Here is an 18604-nt window from a genome sequence, read left to right as displayed (position 1 = left end):
GCTATTATCACATCAAGGAAGTCCAGAAAGGCTCGGAAGGCCAATCTCACGTTTTAGTAATGTTGTAGGTGCGAAAGAAATGACTGGATTTTCGAAACTATCGCTGCGCAACACCGCATAGATTGTCTCTACTCATGCAGTGACACGTTGCGTATTTTTTGAGTTGTGAAGTTGCGTCAGTCGAGCTAGCTTGCAAATCATGGATGATGGGATAGTTATGAGAAAGCCCTGCACACTTTTCTCGGTACCTGTCTTGACCTCTGTTAACGTTGCACTTATCTTTTGTAAATAATAAAGCGTTGTGTTTGCATGTTGATGTATAGTTAATCTTTTAGCATTTATGCACAGTGCGTTCTACGCAAACTAACTACTTAACTCGCTGGACAGCATGTTTCAGAAGACGTCTTTTACGACCCTAATTGTTGGGGTATTTGTGGTTTACGTGTTGCACACCTGCTGGGTGATGTATGGCATCGTATACACCAAGCCTTGCGAGCAACCCAAAGGCGAAAATTGCATAATTCCTTACCTCGCAGAAAAACCAAGACTACAGGTTAGTCATTATCATTTTATTGGAGCACCTTTCGATACTTGATTCAGCTAGTTTGCTAGTCTGTTGCCCGTTGAATAAACATCGCAGTTATCAGGAAGGTCTTAGTCACCCTCTACAATTGTTTGGGTATTATGGTTTTTACGTTAAGTATAGGGAATTTCCACATCACAAGCTAGAAGCTTATGTTTTGGTCTTGTTAATGCCTACTCTGACAGGCATATCTTAGTACAGGGCGGCCAAACCCTGTTCCTAGGGATTACTGTCCTGTAGTTTTTCATTTCAGCTCTAATTTGATTATACTATTTGGCAGCTCAGCGAGATTTCCAGCTGTTGAATGAGGTGTGCTTTGTTAGGATTGTGATAACCTACAGGATGGTAGTAACAGGGCACCCCTGGCTCAGTGGGATACACAGTGACATTATGTGGTTATCAATTGTTGTTTGGTGTTTTTTTTTTTAATTTTTAAACAGCTTAGCGTCTACACAGCGCTTAAATCAAATGGCGAAGGTGGCCATAGCCTCATTCTCAAGGTTGACGACTTTGATGTACATTCCCGTATTGAGAGGTAGGTATTCCATTCATTTTTCTGCAGTCCCTTTTTATAACAACAGCAAGACAAAGGAAGACAAAACCTTTTTTAAAAATGGCATCCAGAAAAAGAACTGGGGTTTGGTACAATGATGCAGCCACAGAAGAAAACCCTCTTGTGTCCCATTATATTAAAGGAACGTGAATGTATCCCTGCCGAAGAAAACACGGAACAACGGGACGCTGTACGCCCTGGTGTTTGTGCACCAGGCTGGCGTGTCACCGTGGCAGGACACCCGACAGGTGCACATGGTGGCCCAGCTTACCACATTCATGCTGCCCAAACCCCCAGAAGTCAGCCTCATCTCTGGCCAGGATGCCCCGCAGGTGAGTCGGGCCTGTCTTATCTGTCCCCAAGTCTGTCTTTCTGCCCAGAGATCTCTGTGGTAACGGTTATCGATATACCTTTTACTACGAAAATATCAGGAATTTTACACAGGGTGTGGTTTAATGTATATTTTGTGTATAGTCTGGGCAAATTCAAGTCTCACATCCAAATGCTGTTAGCATTAGAGTTTGTGTTTGACCTATTTTCTTCACCTTACAATTAACTCTTTTGCTATTGCCTCTAGTTGATACATATTGCTTATTTGTGTTTTCTCGTGTGGTACAGCGTACAATAAGTGTGCAGGCTATTTCTTTAAATGCTTGTTTCATGTCCTCACTTTGTTCTGGCCTGCAATCCATTTACATTCAACAAATATATATGATTCTTTTGTCACCATTCACTGTCCCACATCTACATTAGCCAGAGCAGCAGAAGACCACTGGTGACACTCCGCCCAACAGGCCAGTGTCTCATTGGCGATCCCGCCTCACTTTAAACATCGTGACAGAGGACTTCACCTTTGATAGGGAGGCCCTGCCCAGTGACGTGCATCGCTACCTTCGAGTGTAGGTCTTCAGCCGGTGCACCTTGGACAGTTATTTTGGGGAAGGATCGAATTCTTGAAGAGGTCATACGAAGATATTTGATATGCTGACTAGATATTCACGTACTGAGGTAGCCACTGCCTCCTGTGAACTACCTCCCCAAAGGAATGTAACAAACTACACTTCAGGCAGAGCAACTGATAAAGGAATTTGCTGTTATAATTTTATGCAAAATTGCCTTTTTAATATGTAGGAAGTCTTTGTTGAAGCCCCCAAAATTGAATTCTTCTGTGTGTCCATTGAAATGCCCAGTATATACTGGTTTGTGTTCGCCACAGGTTTCAAAGTGGAAAGAAGGTGGTGTATCTCCCTCTGCTGTTTGTCGATGAGCTTAGCAACCGAGTGAAGGACCTGATGGTATGTTAAATTGGTCTTCTGAGACATTTTCAGTGTGTCATCATAATTTTTTTGCATAGCTGCGAAAGTAGCAGCTCACATTTGTCTTAGTTTTTTTTAGTGGTGCATGGCATTACAATATGTAAATATTACCTATCTGTGCTATGCGCTAATATGGTTTTTGTCTTTGTGATATGCTCTTTCTGCAGGAGATCAATAGCAGTACGTCTGAACTTCCCCTCACAGTGTCCTATGATACAATTTCCCTTGGAAAACTCCGCTTCTGGATCCACATGCAAGATGCAGTGTACTCTCTGCAGCAATTTGGTGAGCTATATGCATTGGCCAAGTCAAAGTATACCCAGTTATTGCGTCAGCCGGGAACAGGAGGGTTCAGTTGGCTAGGAGTCTATGTTTCATTGCCTCTAGCAACCTTTGCTGGTCAATCGGGCACCCAAGGTCTGCTTGTCAATGCTACACAAATAGTGTCTTCCTCCAAGCTTGTTGGGCTGTGGTCTGAAAAGAAATGGTGGTGAGACCACATGTTTTGGAAGATAACTGTGGATGTCTACACTCCAGAATCACAGTGTGAACATTGCTGTAAATGGCTGATTGGATAGTCCAAACTGGACAGATAATTGCCCATTAGCAAAATATCCACAAGTCCCACCCTCCATAACGGCTGTTGCTATATACGACAAAAGAAGATTGAGTCAGCTTGCAGGATCCGCTTGAATTAACTGGCATAAGAAATTACAGATGGTTTTTGGAAGTAGCCTATAATCCAGAAAAGTACTTTGGCATGATACAATCATAGATTATGTATTAACAGTAAAAACATCAAACTGGAAATATTGATAACTGAAGGTATCATTCGGTCTTCCATTAATAAAATGCTGGGAAAGATTATCTGCCATTAGCTATGGAATAGTGGTTGGAATAACAATACCACGGCAAAGTTTGCAAAAAGTAGCCCTAGAAGTGCTCTCTAATGTTAGTTATGCTTTGAGAGCTAGTTTGACCTAACGTTATTCTAACTTTCGCTACCTGTAGGGCTATACCCCCTTTACGCTACTGCGTTGTGGGAGATTAAGCCTACATACTGTAGCATAATCATGTGCAATATCTACCTATTCTGGCAGCTCTATTTATACTGCCTTTCTTATATATTTTATCTTTTCTAATTTTAGTTGGGTTTTCCCTTCACATACACAAATGTATGTCTTCCTACAGTATTGACATTAAGCTACAACTGTTACAAAGTGTTGTTATCCACAACAGTCGCTTCAAGTTTATGTTCAGAGCTTGGGGAATGGAATAAAAATAACACCCTCTCCTCCCAACGTTCAGGATTTTACCTGTGTCTGTTCTGTTATTAGCTACGATGTTGCAGATAGTATCTGCGCTAGATAGGAAGTCGTACATAGCAACTGTTTCTAAGCAGGGATTTGTAGAGTGCACTACAGTGTAAGTCATAAACGGTCAGTTGGGCATACCAAATTCATAATAATAAAATGTACATAACTGGGTATTTATTTTACATCTCCATTATACACCTATAAATAAAAGTAAAATCTAGGAATGCCTGGTGTTCTATGAGTATGATGATGCGTTTTTAGCTAATTTGATCTTAGTATGGGGTTGTATGTCGGATGAATTGACGGGGGAGAAAACTAGGCTGCAGAAACAGCTTTTTTATTTTTGATAACTTGAACTTTATAACAATAGAAATTTTATGACAAACAGAAATGTTGTATGTGCAGCAATTTGATACATTTTCTTCCTTTAGGCTTCACTGAAAAGGATGCAGATGAAATAAAGGGTATTTTTGTTGACACCAACCTGTACTTCCTTGCACTGACGTTCTTTGTGGCTGCATTCCATGTAAGTGCTTGTGATTTTTCCCTTGCATACTTCCTGCTGAGCCTTTGTCATGTACTGTATTGACTCATGCGTAACATAACCTGAATTGCTCTGGTGCAGTTCATGCTGTTTTTATTATAAACTTGTTTTCCTTTTTGTTTTTAAACTGATTACTGCGTGTACATTGCTCTGCAAAAGTGTTGTATATTTTTGCATGTTTCTACTCTGCTGCATAAGGAAACTAAAACTTCATTAAATTTAAATACACCCTGAAAAATATTTAAGTAGTCAAATGTATATGCCCCTTAAAAGCCAATGGAATTCTTCTAGAGAGAACTTATGATGTTTATTACAAATGTATTTGGAAGTGGAACTGTGTTTACGCTTATTCTAGGACTTCCAAATATTATGCTGCTTTCCAGAACTTGTTTTTCTCTGTCAAAAAAGGCTAAATGTTGTAGAATTACTCATAAACTTGCATAAGCATGAATATATGGGTTTTTGTCAGATATTTGTAACTGTGATTGTTTTGCAGCTCTTGTTTGATTTCCTTGCCTTCAAAAATGACATCAGCTTTTGGAAAAAAAAGAAAAGTATGGTGGGAATGTCCAGCAAGGCAGGTAAGACCAGATGGAATTAAGAAGTCATTTAATTTCTAATTAAAGCATATCCTTATCAAAACTCTGTTTACTAAGTCATAATATTTCTAATTAAGCACAAAAAAGGTTTTCATTTCTAAAGACCAGACAGTAGCCTGCTGAAAAATATTCAATGAAATATCACTTGTTTTTTTCATATATAATATATAAACTCCCCTTTTTGATTGAGCTGGCCAAATAAAAAGAATGTTTATCCTGTGCACTAGCCCAGTGGCAAAACGGAATACAAATTTTTTTATTTTTAGTTAATCGAATGCACTACCCCATGTGAAAATAGAACGTAATGGTCCATTCTAAATTTGTTCTTGATATGGATTGCTTAGGCCAACTGGAAAGGCTTCATTTATTCTTCTTTCACCTGTGTCTTAGTACTGTGGCGGTGTTTCAGCACAATTGTGGTTTTCCTGTACCTACTGGACCAACAGACCAGCTTACTGGTGCTCATCCCTGCTGGAATAGGATCAGTTATTGAGGTACAGTAAACAAGCTCTGATTATAGCATGTGCAATATAATAATGCCTATATACCTACCCCTCACAATGTTCTTATAACTTAAATATATTTTTTCCAGTTTGCCTGAGTATTGTCAGGTCTCTAATTTTTGATCCACTGTGACCCTCTACAGGTGTGGAAGGTAAAGAAGGCCTTCAAAATACAAGTCGTGTGGAATGGCTTGAAACCAACATTCCAAGTGAGTTCATTGTTCTTTTCACCCTGACAAATATATAGATTATTAAGATAAAGGCTTAATTCCTTATAAATTGAAAAGTTTTTTCCATTTGTGTTTTTAACCTTTATTCAGACACGGTGGCATGTCCATTTGTGTTATATGGCGCAGAACATTAACACTACAGGAAGATCCAATAATAGATATAAATATATATACACTGTGTATATAATAAGAATTTTATGAAAATAAAACTTTAATTAGAGTGATGCTACACTTGTAGTCATGAACAGTATAATGCAGCCTTCATTGTAAACATGGGTAATACACGTTTAGAAATGTCACGGTTACAAATCACTTCTGACTGATCCAAAGATAACAAGGTGACCAGCGCAGAAAACCCATCCTTCGTGTCAGTTGGTGGTAGTCTGGAAGTGTCTCTCCTGATTTTGCACTGAGGATATTTTTTGGCTGTCAGCAATCATAGCTAGCTAGTCTCAGCTGATTTAATGGCCCAAACTGGGCTGTAGTAGTTAGCAGTAGCTAGTTCTGTCTAGAAAGCTTAATAGCATTAACTACAAGTAAGATCCCTACACAGTTATGAGGGTGTCATGTGAGTTTGCTTACAATATATGTAATCATGTAAAGAGTTGTTTAAAAGGTTTTGAAAAGGCTTCATATAAAAAAAGATTTGCTAAGGGACCAGGATGTATTTAGAAAATACCAAAATGTCATGATACAAATCGCATCAGTATTTTTTCCAAGCTAATTAAATATACATGATAGCGCAAGTATTTGAAATGCATATTTGAAATGCATGTAATTGAAGTAATGCCCATCCCTGATTTGAAGTGATGATGCCGTTAAGATATAACTCTTATGATTTAAGTGTTCAGGGGGTGTTTTTTGAATATAAGAGAGTTGTTGTTTTCCCCTGTGTTTCTGAAGTCACAATCACAATATTTATGACATAATTGAAAGTTTGGATTCTTTATTTAATTTACACTCCAACTACAGCCGTCACTAAAATTTCTGTTTTTATTCATTACAATGAGGGTAAGGGATGTGTTGTATCTGGGCAACATTGTTTGGGGTGGGGCTCTGTGCGTTTTCTTTGTTGTGAGTTGGGGTGTTATGTTACACATTAGGAAAGAGATTAATTGAAGTGGAAAACAAACAGTGATTTTAGACTGGAGTTCAGTTTTAATGTGAGAAGGTTTAAAAAGCATTCCCTATTTTCGTAATCATTAATGTCCTGACGTGCGTTCTCTCCACAGTTTGGAAAATCGGATGAATCTGAGAGGAGGACGGAGGAGTACGACACACTGGTGAGAAAGGAAGAGCCGGCAGTAGCACAGCTAGCATTAGTTCCTCCCAGCAGTGCGCCTGGCTCCCAGAGGCCACCTGTACTCATCAGTGGAAAGTACACCTGTGCACTGATCGGTGGCAGTCCTCATGTACTGAGTGGCCTGTACAGTCTGCAGCAGCCTCCGGCTTTCCTGTAGCACACTGGAGGGGTGCACACGAATAAGCTGCTGTGGTCTGTGGCACACTGGAGGGGTGCACACGAATAAGCTACTGTGGTCTGTGGCACACTGGTGACTAAAAAAAGGATGTGCTGTTCCAAACTGGGGAGGAAAAGGGGTTGAAACGGTTTATAATCACAAGTAAATCTTACTATACAGCCGTCCATGGGGATTGTGTGACCCCTGTTCAAAAAGTAATCTATGGTTGTACTGAAAGCAGTGTGCAGCACAGGGTCCCTTGTTTTTGATTACGCTTGTGTAACATTAAAAAAATGACTCATCATATGAGTGCCAGTTGTGTTTTAGCACACCGTTTAAAAAGAACAACTTTCTCTCTTCCAGGCTATGAAGTACCTGTCATATTTACTCTACCCCATGTGTATCGGAGGAGCTGTATATTCTCTCATTTATGTAAAATACAAAAGGTAATACTTACTCCCTTACGTGATTTTATTGTATTTTCATTATTGTATTTATATGCTTTATAAAGATGCCTTCATTAGTTTATTTGAAAGTTTCTTTGCTTTGTCTACAGTTGGTACTCCTGGCTGATCAACAGTATGGTCAATGGTAAGACTGGTTTCCAGTAAAATCAATCAGTTCTTTTGGAATGTTTTCAAACAATTTTTAAATGCTTATTAATGTATTCTCTCTCATTGCTAACAGGGGTTTATGCATTTGGATTCCTCTTTATGCTACCTCAACTTTTTGTGAACTACAAGGTGGGTGTTGCCCTAAAGCAAACTTTTTATGTGGAAAACTGAACTTGTAAGGGTGGTGTTTAATGTGAATTATTCTCTTATTTGAACAGTTAAAGTCAGTGGCCCATTTACCGTGGAAGGCATTCATGTACAAGGTAAGTGTAGAATTATATAAATATGGTAACGGTGCAGATTCTCACTTAATGATTGTTTGTAACTTTTGCGTAAGTAACCACTTACAGTGTATTTATCGAGAGTCGACTTAGATGTGGTCATTGGGAAAGTCGTCTGTACCGAAGTCAATTTCACAGTTAAATTGTGATCATGCAATAGTGTTTCTACATGCCATTATTTAATAAGTATGAGTGCTTATAAAGTGATGAAACTCATTATTTTGCATACTATGCTGCATAGCATGTAGCAGTTGTAGTATTTGGTATTTGGCCTTTCAGCATGGAATGCAAGAACAGTGGTGACGGTGGTGGTGGAAGCTTGTGGCATGAACTGTGCTCTGTGTCCCCCCAGGCATTCAACACCTTCATTGATGATGTGTTTGCCTTCATCATCACCATGCCCACCTCTCACCGACTGGCCTGCTTCCGAGACGACGTCGTGTTCCTGGTTTACCTGTACCAGAGATGGTCAGTCAAACAACCGTTTCTTTCTTACTTATCACCATGATCATTCAGCTGTTGGAGACTATGTTAGAACTGAGGTCAACTTCAGTGCACCGGAGTGGTACAGTTTTGTAAAACAGCCGTTTGTTTTAAAAATGCACCTTTTTGCACATACATGCATACAGTGATGTAGCAGTCACATAAAACACAGATTTGGCTCTCCTCACAAGAAAGTAGTTCTGTTTTTTTTGTGTTTTTTTAGTAAAGTTTATTTGAGGCTTTACTAACTGTAGGGATACAGAATCCATAAATAAGGCATGCCGGGTTTTCCCTACCCTAGACAGACTTAGGCGCAGCGCCTAAGTGATTTTGCAGAGCGCCTTAACCCGAATGAACGTAAAAAGGCATTTAGGCAACATATCAGAATGAATGAAAAAATAACGGTGATGCGTGACAAAAAAAAAAAAAAAACGGAGTGGCTTTATGGTTTTAAACACTCCGCGCTATGATGGCATTATAAATAGAAGTGGGTGATTGACAAGCGTTATGTTTTTATACATGGTAGGTTAAATGCATTTACAGAATATAGCGTTTTTTTCCCCACAAAGATGGTATTTCTTGATATAATTGTGCTGCCGTGTTAACACATTACTACGGTTGCGGGTCAGGCACTCTTCATGGTAAAAATAAATTTTAGGATAGCGCTTCGAATTGCTTGTGTCGAAAGTGCTGCGATGGAAACAGCGATAGATTTACCCACTAGCCACATCTGTCAAAAATGTAAACAAGTAATTGGGATGGCAGGTATGCCATCCCACCAAGTTACGCCTTGGCGGGGGCATGCCCCATACCTATACAGCACCGAGAGTTTGGCACTTTTCAGGGTTCCCCACAGAAATAACCACAACAGCCACAGACACTCAGCCCTTAAAAACATTAAATTCTGTACATTCTGACCCCATTTCAACAAACAGAATTCATAAACAACTTCACATGTCCACACAATAAAGCTCCAAACTAAGGGGATTTTGCGTTTTCTCCTTCTTCTTGTTCTTGTTCTTCTTCTTCTTCTTCTTCTTCTCATTCTTATTTTTCCTGCCGCCTATCCCACTAACAACATGTCTCCCCATTGGACATTTCACTGACACCAGCCAAATCTTCACCTACACCACCCAATCAAAAACACGCATACACACGCAAAATACCCATACCTTTTTACTCTGAAACATTTCCAATTTAAACCGCTAGTCTGCCTGTGGCCTAGTGGGCAAGGTTACAGTCTTGAGAACACAGAGTCGTAGGTTCAAGCCCAGCTAGGAACGTGTTTCTTTAACCTGCTTCGACCCTCACTAATTATCTCACTAGTCTACTACTTATCACTTATTGCTTTTGCACCATATCTACCCGCCGTTCACCGGCTACAATATTGCTAAGCCATATGGATTCAACGGGAGCTCCTCTGTGCTTACTGGCCTGTGTTCTTCTTTAAAAACACCGGCAGGTTTGCTAATGATATGTCACGCATTGCATAGCTATGGCATGGTGCTGCACTAACGAAGTCACAGACTGGTAAACGTCCGGTTTAAGGCTCGAATCCCGACTCGCCCTCAGGCAGATCATTTCCTCTTTTACACTAACGTTTTCTTACGGTTATATTTGCTTTACCAAAACTCACTCACGGCCACCCATATGCATTTCATGACGGCAAATGTATTCCTTTTATTAAAAAGTTACACCAGTTCACCGCTGTGCCATTTCTACTAACTATATTTCTTCACTTGGCTACCGTACAAAACCTTCTTATCAGCAAACGCCACGTTTCTACATTCATGTTACCTCGCCCTGTTCTCTATCTAGCCACATAGGCTACAAACAATTACTACGTATGTGTTTTGCAACTCCGCAATCTAAACAGCTAGTCCACCTGTGGCCTAGTGGGCAAGGTTACAGTCTTGGGAACACGGGGTGGTAGGTTCAAGCCCAGTTAAGAACACGTTTCTTTAACCTGCTTCGACCCTCACTAATAATTGTCTACTACTTATCAATAATTGCTTTTGCACCATATCTACCCGCCGTTCACCGTTCAGTTATTAACCGGCAACAATATTGCTAAGCCATATGGATTATGACTTACCGTCTGTACGTTCAGTTATTAACCGGCTACAATATTGCTAATCCATATGGATTCAACGGGAGCTCTTCTGTGCTTACTGGCCTGTGTTCTTTAAAACCACCGACAGGTTTGCTAATGATATTTCACGCATTGCATGACATGGTGCTGCACTAACGAAATCACAGACTGGTAAACCTCCGGTTGAAGGTTTGAATCCCGACTCGCCCTCAGGCAGATCATTTCCTCTTTTACACTAACGTTTTCTTACGGTTATATTTGCTTTACCAAAACTCACTCACGGCCATCCATATGCATTTCATGACGCAAATGTATTCCTTTTATTAAAAAGTTACACCAGTTAACCGCTGTGCCATTTCTACTAACTATATTTCTTTACTTGGCTACCGTACAAAACCTTCATATCAGCAGACGCCACGTTTCTACATTCATGTTACCTCGCCCTGTTCTCTATCTAGCCACATAGGCTACAAACAATTACTGCGTATGTACGTTCTGCAACTCCGCATTAAAACATTACATTTAAAATCATGATTCACTCATAAGTATAACTACTAGCACTGAACATGAGAAAAACACATTCGTGCAATAGATTGCACATGTTATTTAACCCTCCACTTAACCAACTAACGTTAAATACAGACTGTTATATACCGTTTGATAAGGAAACTAAGCTCGGTCATGGTCACTTCATTTACTTCGCACTATAGTCTGTGATTATGTCAACCTTCACCTACATGCCCATTCTGCTAAAAAACATATTGTTTCAACTACGCAATTTCATCATTTCGCCTAATTTATCTCACACTTGTTATTTTCTCATATGCAAAGCCTGCTGGGACATATGCGTCTGCTCCTATTCTCCACTATCAACTTTTCCGGTTCTACCTTAACAAAACAGCAAAGAGGATTCCTACCTGCAGATAAGCCTATCAAAATGCCTTATACACCTTACAAACACTAAAAGTGCATCTTCACGAAATAACAGACAACGGAGCAGGACAGAAGGGTACACAAGTTGCGACCTAGGCAGCTCTAATTCTACGGGCTTGCTGATTCTTTTGTCAATCAAGGCTCGTTGGATGCCCGTCAAATCCGTGAGTAGCCTACATAGCTACACTGGCCATATTTCACCTTTTCTGATGCGTTTACAATTACGCCACCGCACTATTTGTCACAGCCACTGTTTTACATATATAGCAACCGAAACTGCTAAACGTACACGCTCATCAGATTGTACAAATTCACACAATGATAGCCATATTCCACAACCGTTTCTTACAGGGTCACTTCGCATTTCTCACTCTCGTAATAAAACGCTTTGCAAAAAGAAATGATATCTCATAAAAAAAACACGTTTTCAACGTACAAAAATGCCAAGTTACTCAAAAGTATTGATATCAAAATGACGCCAAGTTACGGTACTACAAACAATATAGGCTATCTTGCCTCACCGAAATTTAATAACATGTATTCCAAAGCAATGCTACCCAATATTTCCTCAATTCTTTCAAGTCACTTGGCCCTGTGTTTTGTAATCATACCATATTACAATGTCATGCAAACGTTGTGTCAGATCAAAGTGTCAAATATTTCGTATTGCCTCATGGAACACATTGAAATTCATGTAGAAAACTGCTGGTCAGTCACTACAGGAAGCATATTTCTCCAGAAAACATATGTTTATACTTGCTTCTGAACTGAATTTGACTAAATGTACAAGTGATTGTTATTTGCAACGTACAATAAATACATGTAAAATACATACTGTACATACATACATAGAGAACTTATTTATCCCCATGGGGACATTCCCTCGCAGCATGTTACATTCACATTTACGAACAGACATTTATACCAAGAAACATACAATCATTCACGCAACAGAAAGGCTGACCACCAAAATACATACATACCAATACAAATTGGACATATAGATGCCGATTCAATCAATCATGACTGTGAGAAAGCCATCCACACACCTATGTTTGGCCTGTCCATGTACTGCACGCTTATATACACACAGGGCCAAGTGACTTGAAAGAATTGAGGAAATATTGGGTAGCATTGCTTTGGAATACATGTTATTAAATTTCGGTGAGGCAAGATAGCCTATATTGTTTGTAGTACCGTAACTTGGCGTCATTTTGATATCAATACTTTTGAGTAACTTGGCATTTTTGTACGTTGAAAACGTGTTTTTTTTATGAGATTCAGTTTTCACGGTCGGGAAAAATTTTATGACGTTAGCCAGCGAAGCTAGTTAGTTGACGTTACATAAAGATACCTCGATTGAACTAACGTTAGTATCAAATGTGGCTTGGTAGCTAAACAAAGTTAGGCTGTGTTCACACGTAACGTCTTTTTCTGATGAAAACCGCTGTTCAAAGCGTTTTTTCATATATATATATATATATATATATATATATTTTTTTTAAACGCTGTTCCAAAATCTAGCTGAGAGTGCCAAAGCCCTCTGAAAACCTAGGGAAAACCCTGGCATGTGATTCTCGTTGTCGTCTTATGTCATAACAAAGAACACATTCTTTTGCAGTTACTGATATTACCAGTATTTGTTACCACATTTTGAATTTCTGACATTGACTGATGGTCATTCTCTTTAAAGGCTTTATCCTGTAGACAAGAGCAGAGTCAATGAATATGGAGTTTCATTCGACAAGAAGCCCAAAGAGAAGACCCACAAAGACTAATAAATATACCATGTTGAAATGATGCAAGCAAAAGGAACCAAGAAAGCAGTGTTATCTGTTTTGAATGTCCACAGCAATAGAAGAGTTGTGCTTCTGAAGGGAGCATAGACACTGATCAAGTGTTGACATTTGTTACAGTTGACAGTGAGAATGGGGGAAAATTTAGCGCTTCTAAGCCCTACTCTACTCCACCCTAATGTGCCCTCTCCTGCCAAACTTCACCCATCCGAGGATAGGCTTTCGTGAGATAGCCCGCTCTCTGCGCACCATTGCTTAGCTCGACCAGTGTCAGACCTTAATTGCATCCTGTAGAAGCATGAAGAAGCCATCACCGCCTGCACCTGCTCAACCCTTCCAGTATGAGGCGCTCACTGGTCTCTCTGGACCCTGAGTTCATACCGGAATGTGTCCTTTCATTAGTAAAAATGCAGAAGAGCCACATTATTTCCTGACCTTGCAGATATGGATTATTTTCTTTTACTTAGCACAGTATTGCAAAATAAAATTAAAATGGTGCCAAACACAATTAAAATAATGTGATTTTTGTTGGAGGGAACTGAATGTACTTCTTTTAATTGTTGCAATTTTTGAATGGATAATAATAACTATATGTATTTCTTTCTTAGCCTCAAAATTCATGACTACTGAAAGCCCCCAGTAACTGATGTTGTGGCATTTTGAAAAATAACTGATCCTACTGTCAGAGATCATAAGGGACCCATCTGTTGATAATTCCTACTTATGTGCATCTTAATTCATGTACCTCATGTCAATTTGTGTGTTAGTTAGCTTTTTACCTTATGGCTTTTCCTTGAAAATAAAATACTGCCTTGAATATAAACTTGAGGTCCAATCATTTTTATTTGTTTCCCAAATGCTGTACATGGGTTCACATCTGAACTTGACATTTCTGCATTGGCAAGAGAGCAGACAGGATATCTGTGTTCTGTGGTGTCTGCCAGTGTATTTTTTTCCTCTACAGTGCCTGCTAATTTTTCTATGGGTCAAATAAATTCCTATAGTTTTGCTGTAATTCTATGTAATGCTATTAATATCCAGCATGATTATGAATATATAATGAATATGCTTCTGTGTACAGTAGTTTGTAACTTTGGTCCTGAGGAGCTGCTGCATCTTGAAGTTTTTGTTTTCACTTTAAAATCAGCAACCAGTTCAGAGCCAGGAAACCAGGTAAGGTGGTGAGATGTGTGGCACTATAGTCCCCCTGCACGGGTGCAGGTTTGAACCCCTGCCATGGCTCCTTCTGAGCTATGATCCCTTCTCTTACTCTCGGCTTTTAAACAGTCTGAACGAAGCAAAAAAATATGAAAGGAGGGTGGATTGTCCACCCTGCTTAAAAAGCAGGTGAGGTAGGCCATTAACTGTAATGAACTCTAAGTGATCAACAAGGTGCTGAGTAACAAAGAAAACTGGAAGACCTTGTGGCTCTTAAGGACCAAGATTGAAGATCCTTGTTTGTGCATTTGTTACAATATTTTTATTTCATAACTCCACAGTACTTTTATCTCATTTATACTAAGTATACTAATTGGATTCTAATTTACTTTGAATTATGGACTTTTTATGGAATACATTTCCTGTAAAGTAACATGAATTTCTTTAAATCAACATAACTTTTCCTTGAGTAAAAATATAATCATTTCTGTACTTATTTGAAATGTTGCTCGCTGACACCTTTTTAAATTCTGCACAAAATAAGTCACATTAAGAAAATGTACCTTAAACAGAACTGGCCTTACAACAATGCCTGATGATGCAACAGTGACCTGTTGTGCTGTAAATTGTTGGATACCAGTAGCACTGAATGTTCATGCAAAATGAAATGCATAAACAAATGCCATTAATGAGTAGATCCCACCTCTCAATTATGTGTCTGGTGGCGTATTGTATTATTGGGGGTCCTTTGAAATGAATGCATAATGCAGTAGACCAGCCTTCCTACAACAAAACACTGCATTTCACATTTGTGAAAACACATTAAAACAATGCTGCAAATCTTGTATTCTTAAATAATTTTACCTTATACAACCTTTAAGTCTCCTTATCATATAGTAAAACCATGAGCAAACATCAATATTCCTTTAGATAATGTTTAATGCTGTACTGTATATATGTTCGAGTATGAAAAAAATGAAAAAATGATAATCTTAATGTTGCATCGGTGAGCCACCAATTCATATTTTTGACTGTTTTCCATTTGCATTTCAAGAATTCAACAAAGGCACTCTTGGGGTATGTGCTTGTATTTGAAGGATAAATTGTTCAACACAATGGCCAACATATCTGGAAAAGTGAAAGACAAGGTTAATTCTACTTTAAAAATTTTTATTATTTTTATTATTTGTACCATATGACTGGAAAAAGTTGTGTTGCATTTCATTCTACTAACAAACGACTGTCAAGTAGCTAGGCAACACATGGAGCTAAAGCCAATCCATAGAGTGGTGTCATCTTTGAATCAAACTGGTTCAAACCTCCTGTCCATTGTGCCCATTGTATTGACTTGCTGTTTGTATGTACAGAATAGGTGGTTGCCCAGGGGTGGTTGACAACAACATAGCTTCAACAATACAATGAGTTTACTAACCATCATATGCAGGATAAATTCCCAGAAAGGTTTGTTTTGGCATTCTAAGCATGATATCTGAGCAACCCAGACCCAGAGGCAACTATTTAAGCCAAAAGGAGAGCTCGTTCTCATCACTGAGGACTTTGAGAACCGCAGGACTGCTCATCATAAAATTTACATTCTGAATTTACAGCTATGAAGACTGGACTCACTTTTCTCCTTGTGATCTCTTCTTTTTGCTTTGCAGGTACTTCAATGAATGCAGCTGCTTTAGATCACTGACCAATGAGTTAATATGTAAGCTACAGTGAATGACCCTGAAAGCCGACTGTTGCTGTTAATGGTTATGATACGGACCTACCGTGTGTGAGCTAAATATATACAATGTATAAACGCACTACTATTTATCATTGGTCTCCAAGGTAAGGCTGCCAATACAGGGACTTAACTATTTCAATGACTTTTATGTCTTTTCAGCAGATGCGCTGCAGTGCTACTCATGCACATCGTCCAGCAGCAACGCACAATGTAACCAGAACACAGTGAACTGCACTGGCTTAAGTGACACCTGCATGACCACTGTAACCCAAGTTGGTAAGTCCAGAGTTCATATATAACTGATTCCTGTTACCAGATACCGCGACTTTCATAAAAGGGCAGTGGGGCTATATATGCTGCCACAGTAAAGGCATAATACTGTGATTCCAAAATCAAACTTATCTATTATACTTGTCACATTCAATGCATGTCTGTACAGGTTTTTTAATGAATTTTTTTTATTTTTATGTGAGCGGTCTTGACTGATGGTCTTTAACTCAACTGCTTTGAGTTAAATGCATGACTTGTTCCACTTGCTCCAACAATACAATATCTGGTATTGTTCCATCCATGTAATACAAGGGCCAACATTAATTAATTAATGTTATATTCAGGTTCGACTGTGGCTAATGATTGCCAATTGTGTTGCCCAGAGTACGGAAGTGTTCAGTCGATCCGCATTTCATTGCTATCTGGCGACTTCCGCTGTTAGATGCCAAAGCCGCACATCAACATCTTCCTCTGACAGTCCTCTCACTCGGCTCCATAGAGAATTTGTGCCGTTGAAGCTTATGATGTAATGTGAAACAGACTCTACCACCCATGTTGAATGCAAGAGTTTGCTGCCCATTGAATTCAATGAAGAAAACCAAGGCCATTTAACAACCAAAGAAAACCACATGGCTCATTTTTTTGTGATCATAAATTTCATTAAGTGTAGCAGTTTGTGAAACAATGGCCGTTTTGGTCTAGAAGTTTTGGGAAAATATTCAAATGTTGCCTACATATTTTATTACACATTACATATTCTCACAATCTGCTTTTCATATGAAATGTAACGTTTGTTAACCCAGTATCAAAATACCATCCGGGAAGTTTTATTTTGCAATAAAGTGTGACATTCACTTTATTGGAAATGCCAAAGTTTTTCCCTCAACATGCGCAGTACAGGCTTACTTCTGGGGCTTCTCAGGCTTAGGTTAGACCTGTCTGGTTAAATGTGTATGTCTATGCTCGGCTCTGTGCAAACTTTGTGAGGTGTGATGTGAAAAGACGCAGGCCGATAACACCACGCGTTTTGGTGGAGAACCGCGGATGTCTTCACCCCCCCGAATCAGCTGTGGAGAACGTGCATGAACGCGGCTACAAATAGTCAATTGGATATATTCCATATTAGGGAAAGAATTGGACATTGGGTGTTTTTTATTATTTATTTTACATTAATGTTATATTTATATATTTACCATCATATGCGCTTATAATGTCCTTAGTTTACACTTAAAATATAGATTTTGGCTTATATAGTAATTACTTTAAAAAGTGCCCTTGAACGTTTCAATAAGAGCTTATATTGAACTGGTCGTGGCGTGTGCAACTGTCTGTAGATGACTCGTAGATGACAGGCCTCTAACAACATCTGTCTATGACCTTTTCAGTGGGGATTCAGAGCATAACCAAGACTTGCTCTACGGCCTCAACATGCAACGCTGCAGCCGCCGCCAACATCAACTTGGTGATTGGAGCGAACACGGTCACATGTTGCCAGACAAACCTTTGTAATGTGAATGGCTTCGAAATGATCCGGCTGAATGTACTGCTTTTGGCCCTCCCTGCTGCTATGATGGCCCTGAGCTTCGGTACATCCTAACTGCCATACTACTCAGGAGGGAATGTGTATCACTTGTGATCGATAAGTAAAAATAAAGAAGGCAAAGTTTTTGGTGTAGTTCTGTGGTTTGTACAGGGAGAAATATACACAGAAAAATAGTCAGAGTAAAATCAACTGATAGCACTTTTAGCTCTAGTATTTTTTTTACTATTATATAAATTTGCAAAAACACAACTCCTAAAAATATGTCTACACACTAAACTGATATCAAAATGATGCTGCTATATAGTGCCACGAAAAAGTAATTGCCCCCCCTGATTTCCCCTATTATTGCATATACGTTTTTCAGATCTTTAGACAAAATGTAATATTAGACAAAGGGAACCTGAGTATACACAAAACATTTTTTAAAATGACTACTTTACTAATAATAAATTATTACTAAAAAGGTTATCAAACACCCATATCACTTCTGTGAAAAATTGTAATTACCCCCTTAGGTAGTTACTCAATCTACCAATTAAGCTAATTTTATTGGTAATTAGATTCAGCTGATTGAATACAGCCAGGAATTCAAAAAGGA

The 18604-nt window shown here is 39.0% G+C and overlaps 2 protein-coding genes across 3 annotated transcripts; both read left to right on the top strand.

The window, feature by feature from the left end:
- Positions 1–15: 15 nt before the first annotated feature.
- clptm1l (CLPTM1 like) lies at positions 16–14126 on the top strand. Of its 2 annotated transcripts, XM_064348404.1 has the most exons (18): positions 16–244; positions 388–553; positions 1024–1118; positions 1279–1468; positions 1890–2035; positions 2353–2431; positions 2620–2737; positions 4200–4294; positions 4809–4893; positions 5302–5405; positions 5558–5623; positions 6877–6927; positions 7468–7550; positions 7661–7695; positions 7792–7847; positions 7937–7981; positions 8352–8467; positions 13201–14126. In XM_064348404.1, exons 2-18 carry the CDS (start codon positions 389–391, stop codon positions 13283–13285), a joined length of 1614 nt encoding a protein of 537 aa, XP_064204474.1. In that variant the 5' UTR covers positions 16–244; position 388; the 3' UTR covers positions 13286–14126. The 2 variants fall into 2 exon arrangements, with proteins under 2 accessions (XP_064204474.1, XP_064204473.1); XM_064348403.1 differs by having other exon boundaries at positions 16–553.
- Positions 14127–15964: 1838 nt separating this feature from the next.
- LOC135261792 (prostate stem cell antigen-like) lies at positions 15965–18131 on the top strand. The gene is made up of 3 exons (XM_064348410.1): positions 15965–16122; positions 16353–16469; positions 17849–18131. Exons 1-3 carry the CDS (start codon positions 16071–16073, stop codon positions 18058–18060), a joined length of 381 nt encoding a protein of 126 aa, XP_064204480.1. The 5' UTR covers positions 15965–16070; the 3' UTR covers positions 18061–18131.
- Positions 18132–18604: the final 473 nt, after the last annotated feature.

Source organism: Anguilla rostrata, chromosome 8, assembly GCF_018555375.3.
Source record: "Anguilla rostrata isolate EN2019 chromosome 8, ASM1855537v3, whole genome shotgun sequence".
Taxonomy (NCBI): Eukaryota; Metazoa; Chordata; class Actinopteri; order Anguilliformes; family Anguillidae; genus Anguilla; species Anguilla rostrata.
Note: the sequence above shows the minus strand (reverse complement) of the source record. Positions and strands in the feature narration are given on the sequence as shown.

What these genes read in the sequence shown, in the direction of transcription:
- clptm1l (XM_064348404.1), top strand. Translation starts at nt 389, where the DNA reads ATGTTTCAGAAGACGTCTTTTACGACCCTAATTGTTGGGGTATTTGTG. An exon ending in CAGAAAAACCAAGACTACAG is followed by an intron (nt 554 to 1,023) that starts GTTAGTCATTAT and finishes ATTTTTAAACAG; the next exon opens with CTTAGCGTCTACACAGCGCT. An exon ending in GAATAGGATCAGTTATTGAG is followed by an intron (nt 5,406 to 5,557) that starts GTACAGTAAACA and finishes GACCCTCTACAG; the next exon opens with GTGTGGAAGGTAAAGAAGGC.
- LOC135261792 (XM_064348410.1), top strand. Translation starts at nt 16,071, where the DNA reads ATGAAGACTGGACTCACTTTTCTCCTTGTGATCTCTTCTTTTTGCTTT. An exon ending in CTCTTCTTTTTGCTTTGCAG is followed by an intron (nt 16,123 to 16,352) that starts GTACTTCAATGA and finishes ATGTCTTTTCAG; the next exon opens with CAGATGCGCTGCAGTGCTAC. An exon ending in GACCACTGTAACCCAAGTTG is followed by an intron (nt 16,470 to 17,848) that starts GTAAGTCCAGAG and finishes TGACCTTTTCAG; the next exon opens with TGGGGATTCAGAGCATAACC.